General features: G+C 40.1%; 1 protein-coding gene across 1 annotated transcript; it reads right to left on the reverse strand.

The window, feature by feature from the left end:
* Positions 1-767: 767 nt before the first annotated feature.
* Positions 768-20,261, reverse strand: NMI (N-myc and STAT interactor). Its single transcript, XM_021923591.2, has 8 exons — positions 19,925-20,261; positions 13,174-13,260; positions 12,256-12,351; positions 9,093-9,255; positions 6,026-6,132; positions 5,752-5,938; positions 1,857-1,963; positions 768-1,042 (listed from the first exon to the last, which is right to left on the reverse strand). The coding sequence occupies exons 2-8, from the start codon at positions 13,252-13,254 to the stop codon at positions 860-862; spliced, it is 924 nt and encodes a 307-aa protein (XP_021779283.1). The 5' UTR covers positions 13,255-13,260; positions 19,925-20,261; the 3' UTR covers positions 768-859.
* Positions 20,262-22,052: the final 1,791 nt, after the last annotated feature.

Genomic DNA, 22,052 nt, shown 5'->3' on the forward strand with positions numbered 1-22,052 from the left:
ACACTACACACAGTGGAAAATTGTTGCTCTTGGAGTCCTTCGAATCTTCAGTTGAGTTTACAGGAATCACAAACTGCTGAATGTAACTGCCTTTGTTTTGGAAAATGTTAAGAGTCAAGTCTGCATATTGGTGGGCATGGGGCCACAACTGAATTGGCCCACAAGACCATAACAGGATAAGCCAGCACTAGCAGGGGACATCTGAATCACTTAAGGTTGATTTCAGCAGACATGGCACCAATACACATAATCTATAAACAAAACCTTTTATTACAGTGCATTTATTGTAATTGAAAACATGCAGCAAGCACCATTTGAAACAACGAAGATTCAGACACATGGAAATAAGTTTTGTATCTAAAAATAAATGGATGATAAAAATTAAAGTTTTCTTTTTTTTTTTTTTTTTTTGAGACGGAGTCTTGCTCTGTCTCCCAGGCTGGAGTGCAGTGGCCGGATCTCAGCTCACTGCAAGCTCCGCCTCCCGGGTTCACGCCATTCTCCGGCCTCAGCCTCCCGAGTAGCTGGGACTACAGGCGCCCGCCACCTCGCCCGGCTAGTTTTTTGTATTTCTTAATAGAGACGGGGTTTCACCATGTTAGCCAGGATGGTCTCGATCTCCTGACCTCGTGATCCGCCCGTCTCAGCCTCCCAAAGTGCTGAGATTACAGGCTTGAGCCACCGCGCCCGGCCAAAGTTTTCATTTTTTTAAGGAAAAGCATATTTATTTTTTTTAAGGAAAGCATATTTTTTTTAAGGAAAGCATATTTATATTTTTTAAGGAAAAGCATATTTATTTTTGTCAAACATTTACAGTAATCTGCGTTAAAAAGCTATAGTTTTCATGATTCTGTTAAGTCTATTCTTCAAAGTATGCTATGTGAGGTTGATCTAGAGAACACTTGACCACATCTACTTCTCCACCTCCATTCTTTGCCCGTTGAAAGTGAATGTTAATTAAATCCTCCACACTTTCTTCATCCATTTGAATGCCTTCCATTCCTGTCAGAAGCACTGTCCTCTTAGATGTTCCTGAAAATATCTAAGTAGGAAAAACAATGATAAATAGAAAGATTTCTGAGAGCTTTGAATTACAAAACTTTACATTCATAATCTGCTTAATATTTTGTACTTTATCTTAGAAGAGACAAGAAATCTTAGGAAGATTTTCCAAGCAAGAGAATATCCAAGTCAGATCTGAGTTTTAGAAAGAGAACTCTGATGGCATTATGGAACATAGAGGAAAGGGGGGAAGCTCTGGGGACAGTTTTAGAAAAAGAACTCTGGTGGCATTATGGAACATAGAGGAAAGGAGGGATGCTCTGGGAACAGAAAGACCAGGTAAAGAGGTAGTCAGAAGCGGAGCTGGCAAGATTTAGTGACCAAATGAATGTTGGAGGTGAAGCAAACTGAAGAGTTAAGTGAGTTCTAGCTTTTAAGTCAGTGGACTAGGTAGATGGTGGTACCATTGGATACCTGAGAAGGAAGAGGAAAAGGCAGCAGGTCTGGGATAAAGGTACTGAGTTCAGAGGAAGTAGGCAGGAATTCTTTCTCATGCTCACTGACAGTAGACACATGAGAGAAATGCAGCTATGTCTCCATGTACAAAAATAAAAATTGTGCCATTATCTGAGTAATTCCAGTTTTTTAAATTGTATACTAAAGTACAGTTTTGCATTAAAACACTCCTTCAAAAGACAAACTCATTTTGCACTAAGCAAAAATGAAGTAAAGAAACCATTTGGCTATCCCTCATTGATAAGATTCATATAGTAACAGACTCACAACAACTTTATTTTTTGTGGGGTGGGTTTGGGCAGTAAGTTCTCAAAATGAGAGAAAAGAGATGACTTTACCTGATACTTTCTCAAGTGTATTTCTGTGTATGGAGAAACAGTAACTCTATGGCAGGTTTCATTTATATAAAGAGGATATTCTTTCTTTTTCAAAATCTTGTCAGCAACTAAAAGCAAAGCAAAAACAATACTTGTCTCTTTTATATCATAAACATTTTTAACCAAAGTTAAAACTTCCTTCAAAAAGAACACTATTACAGTAAATACTGAGTTAAAAGATTAATTTTTAAGAAATTCTAAAACCCACTTTGAAGACTTCACAGTACATAATTTTGAAAACTACAAGACCAAACAATAATGAGGTTTAAAGGCTTCATTCCATCTTGAATTATTCACTGCAGTCAATCAATGCACAAAGGGTTGCAATGTCCTCAGACAGATCTACTTTGAGCTACAAAAAATACGATAGTTTTTTGCAGAAAGTAACCCACTCATCTAACAAGACTGGAATGTTTCCCAGTTTCTCAAAAGCTATAAGTGAAAACTATGATTAGAATACTATTAAAAAAATATTTTTTTCAATATATTCAATAAACTTAAGTAATGATGTTAACCAAAGCAGGGAGGGGACTGAATGTCATCTAGAAAAGCTGAAAGGAAATAAAAATTCATCAGTTTTCTACAACACAAAGAATAGTCTATTTTTTAGCAGTATTTTTGTCTCCTAGAGGGATGAAAGGATGTGTATCAAGACTGTAATGTGTAACAGAAACAGTTCTTAGGAATATCCAACCATCTTTTTTATGACTCTTCTCACTCATCTACCTTGGATCAATCAGCAATATGGTACGATGATTAAGAGTGTAGGCCCTTATTGGCGAGGATATGGAGAAATTGCAACCCTGAGGCATTGCTGGTAGGAATGTAAAATGGTACAGCCACTGTGGAAAACAGTATGACAGTTCCCCAAAATATTAAAATAGAACATGATATGATCCAGCAATTCACTTCAGGGTATATACCCGAAATAACTGAAAGCAGGGACTCGGGCAGATACTTGCTCATTAATGCTCAGAGCAGTATTTTTCACAATAGGCCAATAGGCAAAAGGTGGAAGTAACCCAAGTGTCCACCAACAGATGAATAGATAAACAAAATGGGTATATAAAATACACACACACACACACACACACACACGGAGAATATTATTCAGCCTTTAAAAAGGATGAAATTCTGATACCTACCACAACATGGATGGACCCTGATAACATTATGCTAACCAAAATAAGACAGACATGAAACGGACAAATATTGTATAATTCCACTCGAGTGAGGTACCTAGAATAGGCAAATTCATAGCAACAGAAAGTAGAATGGTGGTTACCAGGGGCTAGAAGAAGTAGTAATGGAGAATTATTGTTAAATGGGTACAGAGTTTCAGTTTGGGGTGATTAAAAAGTTCTAGAGATGGATAGTGGTGATGGCTGTACAACATTGTGAATGTACTTAGTACCTTTGAATTGTATATTTAAAAATTGTTAAAATGGTAAATTTTATGTTATATATATTTTACCACAGTTTAAAAAAAAAAAAAAAAAGAGTACAGGTCCTGAGTCAAATAGTCCAGCTTCAGTCCTAGCTCTGCTACTTATGAGCTATGTGGCCTTGGACATGTTGCTTGACTTCTTAAAGTCTCAGTTTCCTTTTCTGTAAAATAAGCATAATTACAGTAACTACCCTGTAGATTATTGTGATGAGTCAGTAAGACACAGTTTATGAAGTATCTGGAATATTTATCTCCAGAATACCTTCATATCCTTCAGTAGTTACCTATAGGATCACCTATAACCTGCAAAAGTATTCTTCCCCGTCTGGCTAGATGTAACCTCTAGGAGAGCATCCCCAGATGGACACAGGTTCCATAGCTAGTACTATCTCTCACAGTAGAGTTATAAATTGCATTCTAGTTTATTTTATTTTATTTGGTTTTTTTTTTTTGAGACCGAGTCTTGCTCTGTCACCCAGACTAGAGTGCAGTGATGCAATCTCGGCTCTCTGCAACCTCTGCCCCTCAGGTTCAAGCAATTCTCCTGCCTCAGCCCCCCAAGTAGTTGGGACTATAGGGGTGGGACAGCACATCGGCTAATTTTTGTATTTTTAGTGGAGACGGGGTCTCACGATGTTGGCCAGACTGGTCTTGAACTCCTGGCCTCAAGGGATCCACCCGCCTCAGCCTCCCAAAGTGCTGGGATTACAGGCGTGAGCCACTGCGCCTGGTCAGATATTTTAAAATCCAAGATACGGACAAACTAACAGCAAATAGGCCAAATGAATATAGGAATTTGGCAAATTAAAATCTGGATGCTTGACTATGGAAATTTCCACCAAGTTACTGTTAATTTTCAAGACAACATATTATGGTAGCCCTCAAGACCCCTTCCTTTTGTAGCTCTCCCTAACACATCCCACCAGGATGTCCTAAACATCATCCAAAAGCTCAGGTCAAAAATGCACATTGGGCCGGGAGCAGTGGTTCACGTTTGTAATCTTAGCACTTTGGGAAGCCAAGGCGGGTGTATCACTTGAAGTCAGGAGCTTGACACCAGACTGACCAACATGGTGAAACCCCGTCTCTACCAAAAATACAAAAATTAGTCAGGCATGGTGGCATGCACTTGTAATTCCAGCTACTCGGGAGGCTGAAGTGGGAGAATTGCTTGAACCAGGGAAGCGGACGTTGCAGTGAGCTGCGATAGTACCACTGCACTCTAGCCTGGGTGACAGAGCAAGACTCTGTCTCACAAAAAAAAAAAAAAAAAGAAAAAAAAGAAAAAAAAAAGCATATTGATATTGTTTTAATGTGTCCAAAGAAAGACCTGGAAAGACACCGAAATAACCATAATGAACTAAATAGTAGGAGAAAAGGAAGTTTGAGAAAATGTATCTCTTTTTTTTTTTTTTTTTTTTTTTGAGACGGAGTCTCACTCTGTCACCCAAGCTAGAGTGCAATGGTGCAATCTCGGTTCACTGCAACCTCCACCTCCCGGGTTCAAGCTGTTCTCCTGCCTCAGCCACCCAAGTAGCTGGGATTACAGGCGAGCGCCACCACACCGGCTAATTTTTTTGTATTTTTAGTAGAGACGGGGTTTCACCATGTTAGTCAGGCTGGTCTCAAACTCCTGACCTCATGATCTGCCTGCCTCGGCCTCCCAAAGTGCTGGGATTACAGGCATGAGCCACTGGGCCCGGCTGAAATGTCTCATTTTTACTAAACGTGTGTTCTGTATTATTTCACCCTCTTTAAAAAAGCATGTATTACTTTGTCATGAAAAAATCTAATCCATCAATTTTCTTTTTTAATTTTGTTTTTTGAGACAGTGTCTCACTCTGTCTCCCAGGCTGTAATGCAGTGGTGCAATCACAGGTCACTGCAGCCTCGACCTCCTGGGCTCAAGTAATCCTCCCTCTTCAGCCTCCTGAGTAGCTGGGACCACAGGCATGCACCACTATGCCTGGCTATCTTGGCTCACTGCAACCTCCACCTCCCGGGTTCAAGCGATTCTCCCTGCCTCAGCCTCCCGAGTAGCTGGAATTACTGGCACCCGCCACCATGCCCAGCTCATTTTTGTCGTTTTAGTTGAGATGGGGTTTCGCCATGTTGGACAAGCTGGTGTCGAATTCCTGACCTCAAGTGATCTGCCTGCCTCGGTCTCCCAAAGTGCTGGGATTACAGGGTGAGCCACCGCACCCTGCCTATATGCAGCAATATTATTGTTCCTAGCACTGTCCCTAGAAATAATTTCCTACACTCTACTGTTTTATAAGATTTTTTAAAATCCCCAATTATCATGCTAATACATTCCAAATAAAAGAAGTAGAATAGGAATACTTTCAGAAACAACAGAACATGACTGAAATGGCAGAGCGTCTGTTAACCTTCTACACCCTTGAGTACCTCCAGTCTCCACGAACGTGATGACCGCACTCCCGGACTGTCTGTCATAGTCCACGTGGTCCACCTCTCCACCTCCATTTCGGGACTTACAAAAGCTCAGCTCTAGTTTGTCTCTCATCTGATCTTCAGGCAGTGTGTCAGGAATTTCAGTAACATTGATTTTCATTTTAGAAACTTCTATATAAACCTGGAAAATGATTTGATGTTCAGAAATATGGATAAGAGAAGTGCCTATGATGAACAGAAATCCAAAAAATTTTAATCATCCTGTTACCTGGAATCTGACTCCTGAGTTTAATGGGACAGGCTTGGCCGTAACCTCCAGATTTACATCTTTTATCCGCACCTGATGTTTACTCATGCTTACCACATTTTGGGCAACTGAAAAATAATTCGGGAAGGAAGTATTAATTTCCAATATTTTAAGAATTGTTATGCTTTTGGTTTAAGAACAAATTATCCTGAATATTTTTAATTTTCTTTAATATTAAAGGGTCTAATTTAAAAAATTTGGCAGGGGGTGGTTCCAAGTGATAATGGTCTTGCCACCAAAATAGAATATATATTTTGGGGGGTCAGGGAGAAGGGGGACCGGATCTCACTCTGTCACTGAGGCTGGAATGCAGTGGTGTGATCATAGCCCACTGTAACTTCAAACTCCTGGGCTCAAGAGATCCTCCCACCTCAGCTTCCAGAATAGCTAGGATTACAGATACATGCCACCACGCCTAGCTAATTTTTTAAACTTTTTGTAGAGACGAGGTCTCGCTTTGTTGCCCAGGCTGCCCTGGAACTCTTGGACTCAAGTGATCCTCCCACAGCAGACTCCCAAAGTACTGAGATTACAGGCATGAGTCACTGCTCTTGGTTCCAAAGTAGAATATATTAATGTCAAAGTACATCAGCAAAATCACAATGTAGAAGTTCTCAAGTTCTAGATTCACCTCATAAGATGAATCTTTTCTCTTATCTCTTGAGATAAGCCTAACGATCTTCCAGAATTCATATATTACTTCAGCTCAGCCACATACCCTTCCTTCCACTGTTAACCATTACCAGAGGATTCCTCTAGTACATTAATGCACAGCCAGAAATTCTCCCATGTTCAGTAAGCTGGGAAAACTTTCATGGCTAAGTGTCATTTGTACAATTAGTCTTGATTTTACTTAACCTTATCATTTGTTACTCCTTCATGTTACAAGCACTAGAGCAATATATATTCATTTTCTTTGTCTCCTCAAAGACTACATGTTAAAGACTACATAGGCTGGAATATCAAAGAGTGAGTCTTTTTTTCTGTCATACTTAATGATGAATTTCACTTTTGCAAAAATACTCTTGAAATCATTCTTTAAAAAGTTGATAGTCCTGCTATATTGATCACAAAGCCGTCAAGTCTAATTTACCTATGCAAATGGGAGCAGTTTAGTAAAATGCTAAAAGTCACTAGCACTCCAAAAAGCAACTCTATGTCAATTAAAAATGTGAGTGGGCATTTATTTTTAATTGTGTGGCATGAGTTTATAACACTTCACTTGTTGATATTCGGGACTGCTATTCCAATGTATCATGAAAATAAGTGACATTCACTCTCTGTCTTATAAAATCTCATATGTGTTTATGACAACCAGACCAGATGGCACCACATCACAGCTGGAGGAAGAGGAAAAAAGGGCCAGAAGGCAGGGCTTTGGCCATGTGGGAATTCAACTCAATGTACCAAAATATGACTCTATAACTTGGATGATGGTTTTTTGTTATTTTGTGTTTTTGTGTTTTTTTGCTAATGACAACAGACAGTAACAGAAAATATCAATGAGTAATACTCAGATGATCCTCCTTCCCTCCCACTCCTCCGCAAACCCCCAACATCTGGTGATCTGATGCAGCTGAGAGGGACCTCTTGTGTTTCAACTTTTGTGACTCTGACAATCAAGAGCCAACTCCTACTTAATTGTGTTTCAAACCTATTGCTGTCCCAGGAGATCGGGAGCTCAGAGCCTCGTCAAGGGTAGAACCAATGATGTAGGTGCTTCTTTAGAGAATTCCATTTCCAACATTCCCAGGAAATTGCTGTGCAGAAACCCTGCCTCCCAAATCCTCATTTATATCTATCTTTTAGTTATATCCCGTTTACCAGGGACAGTCACCAATATGAGTCCTGAACTCCTCTTCTACCTGTAGCAGTAGCTCCAGGGTGAAGGAAAACACACTGGCAATGTATGTCTTCTACATGCAGATACTGACCTGCTGGACATTTATTTTCAGGCTACAGTGGTGCACCAGTTGTCAGGAAACATGGGTTATAGACTGTCAGAAAATGAGCACTGGAAGAGCTGGGAACACCATCTGGTTCCTCACCACATAACTTAATAAAAGAACAAAGGCCTGAGCTGGTGGCCTACCGAGAGAAATATTGGCCCAGTGGAAGTACATGGACTCTCAGGGTTTGGCTCTCAGCTCTGCAATTAACTGTAAAGACTTTAACCAAGTTACTTATCTTCTTTAAGTTTCTGTTTCCTTATCTGAAAAAGTCCTAACATGTAGCAATAATAACAACTACCATTCATTAAGTTTGTATTAAGTGTCCGACATTGTGTGAAGTATTTTATCAACATTTCTCATTTAATACTCAAAGTAGCCTCATGAAGTAGGAACTACCATGAAGCACCTGTATAAAACGCTGAGGTTTATAAAGAACCCATCCCAAATCATGCTTCTAGGAAGGGACAAGGCTGGCACTCAAAGCCAGATCCTCCCCATTCAGGAACCCCCAGCTCTGACTAGGGGCCCTCACCATGGCAGACTTAGCAAACATCAGGTCTCATCCCAAATCTCTAACTCCCAGGCTCTTTCCATTCGTCGGCTATGTGCCCTTAGGTAAATCACTTAAACATCCTCAGAATCTGTTTTCTGGGCTCTGGCATGTCTATATTTAAAGTACACAATAATAACTATCCTATCCTCCTACATTTATGGAATTGTGTGAATATAAGATGTGATAATGTTTCTGAGAACTGTACAAGCTCTACTACCTTGATATATTACTATCATTATTTGGAGGTAGCATGTGGAGTAGAAAGAGGCTGGTATTGGACATCATCGCAACACCTGGATTTAAGTCCCACAGTCATGGCTTTCTGAATAAGAGATCATATTCAAGGCACTTGTCTCAGAGTCAGTTTTCTCATCTGTAAAATGGGAATAATCATACCTGCCTCCGAATGTCACTATGAGGATAAGAAATAATATAAGCAAAGTAATATTAGCGAAGTAATAGCTAAATGTCTATGAAAGTGCTTTCCAAATAACATCGTCATATTTTTTAACATTAGTCATACCTTCTTCTTTTTCAAAGGTGATAAGTGCTTGTCCCTTTTGTAGCTCATAAGGAACTTTCGAGCTCACTTGAAATGAACAGGAGATATTTGACAACTGGCTGTCATTCTCAGGAGTTTCAACTGATAAGAGTTTCATCTTTGTTTCAGGAATATCCTCTTTAATCTAATCCAAATGAAAATGTTTGATTAAAATCAAGACAAGAAATAACTTAAGTTATTCTAATGATAATGTAATTTGGTCAACCAATAATTCATTCCCCACTGATTTTAGAACCTTATAGAATATTGAGTATGGTCTTACTTAACATCTTTAGTAATTGCTTTATCCCATGTAAGTACTCAGTAAAGTAATCAAATGCTGATCTTTTAATATCATTTCACAGATGAAATTTAAAATACATAATCCTCTCACTTTTTTCTAATCAATGTTTAAACTGTCAATATTGTATGGTGTTCAATTCTAAAGCCTACATCATTCATGTAAATAAGGAATTTTTAAACAAGTGTCAATAACAGACTATCTCAAAAGGAAGTCATTAGATAGCATGTTTAATTTTGCTGCAAAGTATGAAATATAGTGTTGGGTATAACATGGTATTTCAAATCCAGATAATTTCATCCAAAAAGAAAGACTCCAGAATTAGATAATTTTATTTATTTATTTATTTATTTATTTAGAGACAAAGTCTCACTCTGTTGCCAGGCTGGAGTACAGTGGTGTGATCTCGGTTCACTGCAACCTCCATCTCCCAGGTTCAAGCAATTTTCCTGCCTCAGTCTCCCAAGTAGCTGGAACTACAGGCATGCGCTACCACACCCAGCTAATTTTCGTATTTTGTATTTTCAGTAAAGACAGAGTTTCACCATGTTGACCAGGATGGTCTCAATCTCTTCACCTCATGATCCACCTGCCTTGGCCTCCCAAAGTTCTGGGATTACAGGCATGAGCCACCACACCTGGCCTAGAATTAGATGATGTTAAATTTATCAAATTTACAAATTCCACCTTCCCCAACACCTGCCCATCAACTTTTTAACCATTACCACAACTTAGGTTCATAAAAAACGAGAAGGGACAGTATCAACAAAAATTGTAAGCTGAGGCTGGGCAGGTGGCTCACACTCGTAATCCCAGCACTTTGGGAGGCCGAAGCAGGCAGATCACCTGAGGTCAGGAGTTGGAGACCAGCCTGGCCAACATGGTAAAACCTGTCTCTAATAAAAATACAAAAGTTAGCTAGGCGTGGTGGCAACCACCTGTAATCCCGGCTATTCAGGAGGCTGAGGCAGGAGAATCGCTTGAACCAGGGAGGCAGATGTTGTAGTGAACCGAGATCGCACCATTGCACTCCAGCCTGAGCAACAAGAACAAAACTCTGTCTCAAAAACAAACAAACAAACAAACAAATTGTAACCTGAAAGATAAAGGTAGGTGGCTATACTTAGCCGCTTAGAATTATTGGGATTAACAGATATGTATAACCACACATAAAAGCACAAATGAGCTAGGTGCTTGCATTTCTATTTCCCATGGTTATTTTACATGCTGAAAATGACAGAGATGAGAAATATTCAGTGAGTCATTCGATTTAATCTTACATTTATTCTTTGCCTATACACATAACTCCAGTGGAACTTCTGATTACGGTAAGGCTGACATCAAAACAATCTACAATGTCTGAGAAAAGGCAGACTGTCACCCAATAATGCAGAAATACCCAGTATATGCTGAGGAACCAAGGCCTTTCTGAAATTAGAGAAAGCTTGATTCTATTTCTGACCACACTGTGACAGAGCAAATTCACTTCAGCTCTCTGATCATGGGTTCGGTCCCCTGCAAAGTGGGTGGACTAAGGCTGGCTGGTTTCTAAAGGCTCTCTGGGTTGTAAGACTGCTTGATTCTAGCTCCAGTCTGAGAAGTAACCCAAATCTTAACAGAGTCTTCTGCAAACACCCATCTCATAAACACAGAAAACCTCACTTCCTGATATTCAATATCCTATCTCCCACTTCAGAAACAAAAAGTGTCAATGTTTTAATTTTTTTTTTTTTTTTTTTTTTAGGCGGAGTCTCGCTCTGTCACTCAGGCTGGAGCACAGTGGCGCAATCTCAACTCACCGCAACCTCCGCCTCCCAGGTTCAAGCAATTCTCTGCCTCAGCCTCCCAAGTAAAGCTGGGATTACAGCTACCCGCCACCATGCCCGGCTAATTTTTTTTTTTTTTTTTTTGTATTTTTGGTAGAGACGGGGTTTCACCATCTTGGTCAGGCTGGTCTTGAACTCCTGACCCCATGATCCACCTGCCTCAGCCTCCCAAAGTGCTGGGATTACAGACATGAGCCACCACGCCCAGCCTGAATGCTTTAATTTTTTAACAATCTGAGTTGTTAAGAAAAAAATGGGTGAAAATTATGTATAATTAAAATACAGGAAAATTTAGGAGAGAATTTAAATAGTGAGGATTAATATATGTCCAATTTTTTAAACTGTGAAACTCATTTAAATTAGCAAAGCACCTTGGATGAGAATACTAATAAAAGAACTCAGTGAGAAAAGCCAGAATTTGATCCAACAGTGATTTGCTAATGACCATCTTTTTTTGGTAAATTTTATTAATGTTTGCTTTGGTAAATTTATTAAAGTGTATATACATAATAGAAAAATGCATGTATCATAAGTACAGCGAGATGCAATTTTACAAAGCTAACACATATGTGATTGGCACACAGATGACAGGCAGAACATGACAACACTCCAGAAACTCCCTTGGGTTCCCTTCCGGGTCTTACCTGCTTCCAAAAGTAACCACTGTTTTAACTTTGAACATCCTGCTTTTGCTTAATTTAAAGGGAAGCATATGGTACGTCCTCATCTGTCTTTTTTGTGTTAACATTGTGTTTATGAAACCCATTTGTGTTGCTGCATGTCGTTATGATCTGTTCGTTCTCATTGCTCTGTAGTTTTCTATCATATGACTATACCCCACTTCACTAACTCATTCTATTATGAAGGAATCATTGGGCTGTTTTCCATTTTGAACTATTACAAATGGTGGTGCCATGGATGATAAGGTTTTAAAAATGAATTTTATATAATTAAAGTGCTTTTTCCAAAAACCATGCGTCCATCAAAAATGTACTGTATAAAATAATTAAGAGAGTACCTGGAATTCTCTGGTAGCCTCTTGTAACTCCGTTTCGAGCTTTTGGATCTCCTCCTTTAGTTGAATATTTTTCTTTGTCATTTCATCAGTTAGTTCCTTAAAAATATCAAACGGTACCAAAGAAAGTAAATAGCCCCAAACTCATTTTTCTGAATGAACTAAAGACTATAAATTTCTCTCATCCTGAGCAAAGAAAGACATTAGACAGTCTCAGAATAAATATGACTATGTGCATAATGCATTTGTTGAATATTTTACATCATCACCTGTCCATTCTAACATTGCCAACTAGTACTATCTCCATCATCTATATCAGGAAACCACCTTTTACACTAGGCCAAAGTCACAGAAATTTGTATAGTAAGGCAAAGATTGAGATCAGATCTTCTGAATATTACTTCAGTGCTGCATCAACTCCTTTCTTAGCTATTTGTGACCACGATAAGACTTTTAAATTGCACTGTAATAGCGGACATATTCTGGGGCAGTTTCTTGGTGGTGGTGGTGGTGGTGGTGTTTTTAATTATCTGTGATTCCCATAGTATCCCATAGTACACAGCTGCCTTAACAAGCCAGACATATGACCTTGGGGAAGTAGTTGAATCTACCTGGCCTCTGTTCCCTCTTGGGGTCTAATGAGATACTTGCTAACTATGCTCTTAACTTGTTGATGCAAATCCAAGAAATGAGGGTGTGAGTGAGAAAGCAGCTAGTGTTGTAACCCTTATATGAGAAAGAATAAAAATACGACACTTCTTGTAAGACTTAAATAACATAATGGAAGTTAAAAAATTTTTTAAAGCCTAACAGCCTCCCAAATTCAAGGTAATGTTGGACAACGACATACAAAACATGCCTTACTGCAAAACTAATAGATAAAAATTAATTTTTAGTAATACCCAGTAATTTCCTTTTTACCTTATTTTGTTCATCTTTTATAAATTCATGTGGCCCATGCTCCTTAAGAACTTGTTGTGTGTTGTCTTTATCAGCTTCCATGATTCCCTGACATTATAAAAAATAAATATTGTAAGCATAGCATATATACACAAATTTCAGAACAAAGAAATAACAACTTTTACCCTTTTATGGAAGAAACATCTCTTTTCTTTGCTATATCTTTTTTCCTATCATCAAAGGCTTTATTCTCATATGGCTTATATCCAAACAAAGTCTGTATTTCAATAACTCCTTTTTTTTTTTTTTTTTTTTTTGAGACAGAGTCTCACTCTGTCACTCAGGCTGGAAGGCAATAGTCCAATCTCGGCTCACTGCAATCTCTGCCTCCCAGGTTCAAGAGATTCTCCTGCCTCAGCCTCCCAAGTAGCTGGGATTACAGCTACCTGCCACCATGCCTGGCTAATTTTTGTATTTTTAGTAGAGATGGGGTTTCACCATTTTGGTCAGGCTGGTCTTGAACTCTTGTCTTCAAGTGATGCGCCCCCCTCAGCCTCCCAAAGTGTTGGGATTACAGGTGTGAGTCACCACGCCTGGCCACTATTTCAAATAACTTTCACATCTATAATATATAAAAAGATTCTAAAAATCCTTTGCTTTTCAACAAAATAATATACAGAAACTAATGAACATTAATGTTCCTTTGTAGTTCATATTCCAATCATAGTATCATGCTCCATTTTAAAAGAATACTATTTTGGTTTTCCAACGTTTTTCAAAGGTTTTGATTAAAATATTTAATTCTCCCTATTGTTCTCCCCAAATATAAACAAAGTCAAAGTCAAGAGGCCTCCAACATATGCTTTCTCTACACAGGTGTTCTTACCTGGAGCTTTCACTAACTCTCCTGTTGGGTCCATAAACATGGATTGGGAAGAAATTACATGTTTATTTCTAATAACCTCTAATTGAAGCTTAGCATTCTCTTCAATTATGAATATTGTAACAAACTATAGTAGTATTCACAGCACCTGTGATAGTCACCAGTAGAAAGCACAGATAGTTTCACAGAATATTGTTGCAGATATGCTAAAATAGTTTGTGTCTAACGTTGCTTCTACATTTGTTACTAACCTCAACACTAGGTCTTGTAATATATTGTAATACATTGATATATATCACTATATCAAACATTTGCTTTTAAAATAGTCTGGTAACCATATTTCAACACAATTGATTTCTGGCCAGGCGCAGTGGTTCACGGCTGTAATCCCAGCACTTTGGGATGCTAAGGCGGGTGGATCACGAGGTCAAGAGTTTGAGACCAGCCTGACCAACATGGTGAAACCCCATCTCTACTAAAAATACAAAAAGAATTAGCTGGGTGTGGTGGCAGGTGCCTATAATCCCAGCCATATTTCAATACAATTAATTTCCTTTGTAATTCTAAGTATTTTATTTTATGCATTTAATTTTTTTTTTTTTTTTTTAGATAGGGTCTCACTTTGTTGCCCAGGCTGGAGTGCAGTAGGGCACGAACACGGCTCACTGCAGCCTCAACATCCCACCCAAGCTCAAGTGATCCTCCCACCTCAGCCCCCCAAGTAGTTGGGACTACAGGTGTGTGCCACCATGCCCAGCTAATTTTTGTATTTTTTGTAGAGATGGGTTTTCGCCAAGTTGCCTAGACTGGTCTCGAACTTCTGGGCTCAAATAATCCGCCCCCTTTGGACTCCCAAAATGCTGGGATAAGCCACCATGCCTGCCCCCACCAAATTTTTTTTTTTTTTTTTTTTTTTTTTTTGGAGAAAGGCCCATAGGATTTGCCAAGCTGGCAAAGGAATCTACGATACAAAAAAATTTAAGAACTCTTGCCTACATATGAAATTACTGAGATGAAAAACTCCCGGATCAAAAATGGGACAAAGGATATCATGATTCTATGTTTTTAGATACACATTAATAAACAGTCTGCAATATAATTTTCCAAGATATCAAGTGGCTAAATTCTCAATATTCTTGAAAGAGAAATAAAAGACATCTATTCCTCCTTAAAAATAAAATAGAAGACTAGCAAATACTTAGCCATGTCTCAGTTTAGTTAGAAAAGTGTCAAAAAAAAAAAAGAGGAGAGTCGCATAACACCCAGATCTTGGTTTCTAATAATATTCTTCAATATAAGAAACCAGGGCTCATTGGAGCAATGGCTGATTCTGGGTCTGGGGCATAAAATATACAAAATAAGCTTGGAATATCTTGTAGAGCTAGAAAAGTAAAAAGCACTAAAACACACGCACAGACACATACAATATGATGGGAGTATGTGAAAAGGACATGGGCAGCCAACTGAAAGAGCTCCAGTGGCCAAAGGTACATACAGATAATTGATCAAGTAAGTAAATATATGGAGGATAATAGGAGCCAAGTTTTTCACCATTGAGAAGATAATTATAAATATGGAAAGGGAGAAAACGAGAATAAATACTGTTGATTGGAACTAGATTTCAATGTAATCCTACGGCTGTGGTTTTTGATTGATGAGATAGATAGATAGATAGATAGATAGATAGATAGATAGATAGATAGATAGATAGATAGATATGCCTGTGTGTGATTACCTGGATGTGGTGGTGCGTGCCTGTAATCCTAGCTACTTGAGAGGCTGAGGCAGGAGAATTGCTTGAACCCTGGAGCTGGAGGTTGCAGTGAGCTAAGATTGAGCCATGGCACTCCAGCCTGGGCAACAGAGTGAGTCTCCGTCTCAGGAAAAAAAAAAAAAAAGAAATGCCTATGTGTGTATTTGGATATATACAAATATGTAAATACCCTAGTTCTGTCTGTTGAGAAGGCCTGGAAGAGTAGATACAACCACAATGAGCAATGAGCACACTCAGCACCCAGACTTTGGTTTCTAATACTATTCTCCACTAAAAGGAACCAGGACTCTTTAGAGAAATGGTTGATCCCAAAACCAGGACGGAAAAACTGCAAGATGAGCCTGGGACATCTTATGATGCCAAAAAGCAAGGAAATGCTTAAAGAATGATGACGTGTCGGAAGGACACAGAATCCACCTTGAGATGGTTTTCAGTGGCCAAATCTGGGGATAAATTAAAGATTAAAATAGAGAATGGTAGTAATAATTAAATCTGTTGATTAAAGTAAAAAACTGAGTCCAGATAAATTAGAAATGTTGGTGAAGAAAGGAATTTTTAGTTACCTTCAAAATAGTTCCCCACAAAATGTTTATTAATTTCAAAGAAGAAAAGAGTAACTTTATACTGGAGAAGTCTGGCAGACATCAACATAATGAGATAATCAAAGTAAATAATGGAATAAATCAAAATAACGTAACATATTACAAGGTGCACTGAGAACACAATGTAACTTCGACGATAGTCCTGCCAAAGATGCATAATCTGAATCTAAGCATGAAGAAACATCAGACAAACTCAAATTGAGGGGTTCTACAATACAACTGCCCTGTTCTCTTCAAAAGTTTCAAGTTCAGAAGGCCAAGGAAAGACTAAGAAATGTCCACACTGAAGGGGACTAAAGAGACATCACAACTAAATAGAAAGCATGATCCTCAACTGGATCCTTTTGCTATCATTGGGGCTCAGACACTGATACCCTGAAGTATGGCACTTTGACATCCTGAAGTGAAGATGGCTCAAGGTCTCTCTGACCTCCCCCTCCTCCTCTGTCTCTCCCAAAGCACAGCATGAAGGTGCACTGATGTTTTCTTATCTGCCTAATTGTGGGACCTGACAGAAAACAGAACAATTACCTCTAGTCCCTTCCCTGAGTTTTTATTCTGAATTCATATCACAGAAAGAAGACTGAAGTCTGTCAACAAACCTGGACAGATACGTGTTACAACCACTGTCTGCTCTGCAAGCCCAACAGGCTTTGTACAAGGCCATTGTGTGTTCTTCGAGTCCCTTGAATTCCCTTAGAAATCATTTACTAACCCCCTATAATCATCCACGCTTCCCCATCTCCCTTTCCCCTAAAAAGTAGGGAATATAACCATCTGTACCCCACTGTGCAGTACAATCACTATGTGATTTTTTCCCCTGTGCACATTAATAAATGTGTATGCCATTTCTCCTATTTCATCTGCCTTTGCCCTTCAGAGAGCAAAGAGGAAGTTTTCCTTTGACCGCTACACTATCCAAGACATTATCAGGACAACTGGTGAAATTCACATTGGATCTGATTATTAAATTGTAGTAAGGTAGCACTCCACATTCCTGATTTTGATGACGGTATTGTGGTTACGTTGGAGCACATCTTTTTTGTAGGAAATATATACTCAATTATATAATGAAAGATGATAGGTCACCAGATTGGAAATTTATTCTTAAATAATTTAGGAAAAGGAAAAGTTGTTTTACTGTACTTGCAACTTTTCTGTAAGTTTGAGATGGTTTGAGACGATATATATATACACACACACACATATATATACACACATATATATACATATATATATTTAAACCACATCTCTCTCTATCTCTGACACATACACACACACACAGAGCATACATATATATCGCTATTTTTTTTTTTTTTTTTTTGCTATTTTTTTTTTTTTTTTGAGACGGAGTCTCGCTCTGTCTCCCAGGCTGGAGTGCAGTGGCCGGATCTCAGCTCACTGCAAGCTCCGCCTCCCGGGTTCACGCCATTCTCCGGCCTCAGCCTCCGGAGTAGCTGGGACTACAGGCGCCCGCCACCTCGCCCGGCTAGTTTTTTGTATTTCTTAGTAGAGACGGGGTTTCACCGTGTTAGCCAGGATGGTCTCGATCTCCTGACCTCGTGATCCACCCGTCTCGGCCTCCCAAAGTGCTGGGATTACAGGCTTGAGCCACCGCGCCCGGCCATATATCGCTATTGTATCAACTGCAAAATCTTCCTAATGGTCAGCCATGGTCTGCTGCATTCTAACTCCAACTCACTTTCCAGTCTTATTTAGTCAATTCCACAACCCAGTTCCCTAACCACACTGAACACGTGCATAGTTCCTTTTCTTTCCTCTGTCCCTCAAACTGTCACATCCTTCCTCCTCTCCTAACCTTCATCTCCATCTAATGAAATCTTACTCTTCTTCAAGGTCCATTCCAAATTTTCCCCAAGTTCCCAAAGCCTTTTCTGATTCCCCTAAAGGATGTTACTCCCCCTCCTTTATCTCTTTTGTGGCACTTTAATTATGTGTGTACCTGTGTCATTTTTCCATGACACGTCAGTAAAGATGTTGAGGGCTGGGATTATGTCTACTCCTCCCTGCAGACCTTCAGAGCACTTTCTCAGTATAAGCTTACACACTGAAAACACTCAATTTAGATAATTATGTGGGATCTTCAGTATTTGTTGGACTCAGGACGTCAAGTGCATATGAAGTCCTCATTACATTTCAGAAGACAGAAACTGCAATGTTATTTAGTTGCTTTTTATCTTTATTATTGTGACAATGCCAATCTTCCTAAGAGCCTGTAATAAAGGTTCTCAGCATAAATGGCCTACTGTCTAACACCCCAAGAACGCTTTTGGCATCTTTACCGTCGGGATACTTTTGCTTTACGCATGAGTGGGATGTATGGTCATTCCTTTTATGCAATCATGTAGTAGGCAAAACAATGGCTCCCTCAAAGGTGTCCACATCCTAATCCCAAGAATCTGTGATTACGTTTGTTTACATTGCAAATGCGAATGAAGGCTGCAGATTGAATTAAGGTTGCTAATCAGCTTGCTTTTAAATATGGAGAGAATCCTGGATTACCTGTGGGGGCCCACTGTAATCATGAAGATACTTAAAAGTGAAAGCGGAAGACAGAAGAGAGTCAAGAGTGCGATGTGAACCCAGAACTCTCAGAGGTGCAATGTTGCTGGCCCTGCAGATGGAGGAAGGGCTACTGAGCCAAATGAGGTAGGTGACCTCCGGAAGATGGAAAGGGGATTCACCCCAAGAGCTTCCAGAAAGGAAGGCAACCCTGCCAACACTTTGATTTTAACCCAGTGAGACCTCGGTAGGACTGCTACGGAATCCTAAGATAGTAAATTGTGTGTGTGAGAGTGTGTGTATGTATGTGTGCGCGCGCGCGTTCCTATGTGTTTAAGCCACTAAATCCATGTAATTTGTTATGGCAGCGAATAAAAAAAAAAAAACTAATACAAATCACCATCACCGTATTTCCCTAAGTATAGGCATATCACTGCGGTGCCAGGCCGTGTAGAATCGAATCTTCCTATATGCATGCCCGGCAGCAAAAAGAAAGAAAGGCAATAGAGCGCCTGCCTGTTGTACAGACTGGAAACATAGTATTCTCCTTAGGATGTCTCCTTCAAGAAAAACCTTGCCTATTCTGAAATGCCAGCCATGAATGCACAACACTGCCCCTGCCAAGAACCGTTTTCTTAAGAAATCCGTTTTCCGAAGAACTGTATCTAGAGACACTCCGAGAAAACAGCGAGGAAACACAAATAACTTTATGTTTCAATTTCCTGAATGAAGCAAAGCAAACAAGTGACAGGGCTCGAAGCCCTGACGGCCCAGAGACTGCACAGCCGGCCCAGGAGCAGGTGCGCCCCCTCGAAGGCAGCGTGGCCTCTGCGACCCGCCTGCGGGCAGCTCCCGGGAGCACGATCTCAACCCTGGCGCTGTCCCACTCCCGTCGGCGCTGAGGTCCCAAGCCTCCCTTTCCACCCCCGCTCTCCAGCCCGGGAATGCCAGCAGCGGGAGTGGCAGCCGGGAAACGGACTCCCCACTCACCCGCGTCCGCCCGCCGAGCGCAGCTCGCAGAGGCCCAGCGCGCCAGCTCTTCCCGGAAAACAGCAGCGCCCGGGCCCGGGACGCCGGAACCCCCGGAGGCACTGGGAGGGGAAGGGCCGGGCTGTCGAAACTGGCGCTGCCTCCTGCAGAAGCGCCTCGGGAGAGCTGGGGTGTAGTTCTGAGGAGGTGGGCCTCGCAGGAACAGCTCAGGTCCCTGCGAAAGGAAAAAGTGAAAAAGAAAACTGCTTTAAGGGCGATTTTTCTTTAGCACTTAACCACTGCTCAAATACTAAATCTGGTGTCTCCCATGATGATGAGTCACTAACAGAAAAAAAAAGTTAGAACTAATTTCACTTTCGATTTTTAAAAAGGGGTGGTTTTGCGGAGAAAAGCAGAAGTATCCCTGAAGTTTCTGTACACACTAATTTTAGGGAATGTTTTCTAAAACCAGTTTTTGCATGTATTTTACAAGGCATGTAGGAAAAGTGGATAGAAACCAAACAAAGTCAAAGCAGGAATCGCTCTTCAGATTGTAACTCTTGTAATTTCTTAGTCATTGTAGCACTAGTTTATACATTTTTACAGCCCGCACAAGATCGGAGTTTCTGTGTCTTTGGTAACATCCCCCGGGCCATGAAGTTGGGAAAGCTGTGGTGTTCCTGTTGGTTTCTATGACCCGTGTCCCTTGAAAGTTTTCTTATAATCTCTTGTTTTGTTGCGGAGCTTGTAAATAAATACTTCACTAGGTGTGAACTTTTCCTTTGAAAATTCAAACATCTGCTTTATTTCAAGAACTGCAGTGTCTCTTAATCCCACACAAAGAACCACCCCACAGCTGCCCCTGCTCATAAATACAGATGTGGAAAGAAAATGAATCAAAACGATTTCAAGGCATAAATTCTAGGTTATCATGCTTCCTAGTCACATATAATAACTGATATAGTTGTCTAAAATAACAGATTAACAAAAGCAAATTTTCTGTATATCAAAAAGATGGGAACCAGTTTAAAGTGGTGACATTTCTTTTTCCTTTTTTTTTTTTTTTTTTTTTTTTGAGATTGAGCTCAAAGCAGTCCTCCCACTTCCACTCCCAAGTAGCTGGGATTACAGGAATTCACGACCGCACCCAGATTTTTTGTACTTTTAATTTGGGGGCTGCAGGCAGGTATCTAACTGTGTTTCCTAGGCTGATCTTGAGCTCTGTCCCCAAGTGATCCCATTACCTCAGCCTCCTGTAAAGTGGCATTTCTATGTAAAAAAAACTAGACTTCTTTGGGCTTATCAGACCAGTTAGAAAATACAAAAATTTGGCCGGGCGAGGTGGCTCACGCCTGTAATCCCAGCACTTTGGGAGGCGGAGACTGGCGGATCACAAGGTTAAGAGATCGAGACCATCCTGGCTAATACGGTGAACCTCCGTCTCTACCAAAAATACAAAAAATTAGCTGGGCGTGGTGGCAGGTGCCTGTAGTCGCAGCTACTCAGGAGGCTGAGGCAGGAGAATGGCGTGAACCCGGGAGGCAGAGCTTGCGGTGAGATCACGCCACTGCACTCCAGCCTGGGCAACAGAGCAAGACTCCATCAAAAAAAAAAGAAAAGAAAATACAAAAACTCCATCTGCTGCAACTTGGGAAAGAATTACTTTGGTTTTACCTTGAAATTTTAGAGGGAATATGAACTTCCAAGTTTATTTAGTTGAACCTCATTTCTTCTTTTATTTTTATTTTTTATAAGAAGATACGAAAGGACAGGACTGTCTCATGGGTCCGTGTGAAGAGACCACCAAACAGACTTTGTTTTGTGAGCAACAAGGCTGTTTATTTCACCTGGGTGCAGGTGGGCTAAGTCTGAAGAGAGAGTCAGCAAAGGGTGGTGGGATTGTCATTGGTTCTTACAGGTTTTGGGATAGGTGGTGGAGTTAAAAGCAATGTTTTGGGGGCAGGGAGTGGATCTCACAAAGTACATTCTCAAGGGTGGGGAGAATTACAAAGAAATTTCTTAAGGGTGGGGAAGATTATAAAGAACCTTCTTAAGGGTGGGGGAGATTACAAAGTACATTGATTAGTTAGGGTGGGGCAGAAACAAATCACAATGGTGGAATGTCATCAGTTAAGCTATTTTCACTTCT

The sequence above is a fragment of the Papio anubis genome, chromosome 10 (genome assembly GCF_008728515.1).
Source record: "Papio anubis isolate 15944 chromosome 10, Panubis1.0, whole genome shotgun sequence".
Classification (NCBI taxonomy): domain Eukaryota; kingdom Metazoa; phylum Chordata; class Mammalia; order Primates; family Cercopithecidae; genus Papio; species Papio anubis.

What these genes read in the sequence shown, in the direction of transcription:
- NMI (XM_021923591.2), bottom strand. Translation starts at nt 13,254, where the DNA reads ATGGAAGCTGATAAAGACAACACACAACAAGTTCTTAAGGAGCATGGG. An exon ending in TAAAAGATGAACAAAATAAG is followed by an intron (nt 12,352 to 13,173) that starts GTAAAAAGGAAA and finishes GATATTTTTAAG; the next exon opens with GAACTAACTGATGAAATGAC. An exon ending in CACCTTTGAAAAAGAAGAAG is followed by an intron (nt 6,133 to 9,092) that starts GTATGACTAATG and finishes ATTATTTTTCAG; the next exon opens with TTGCCCAAAATGTGGTAAGC.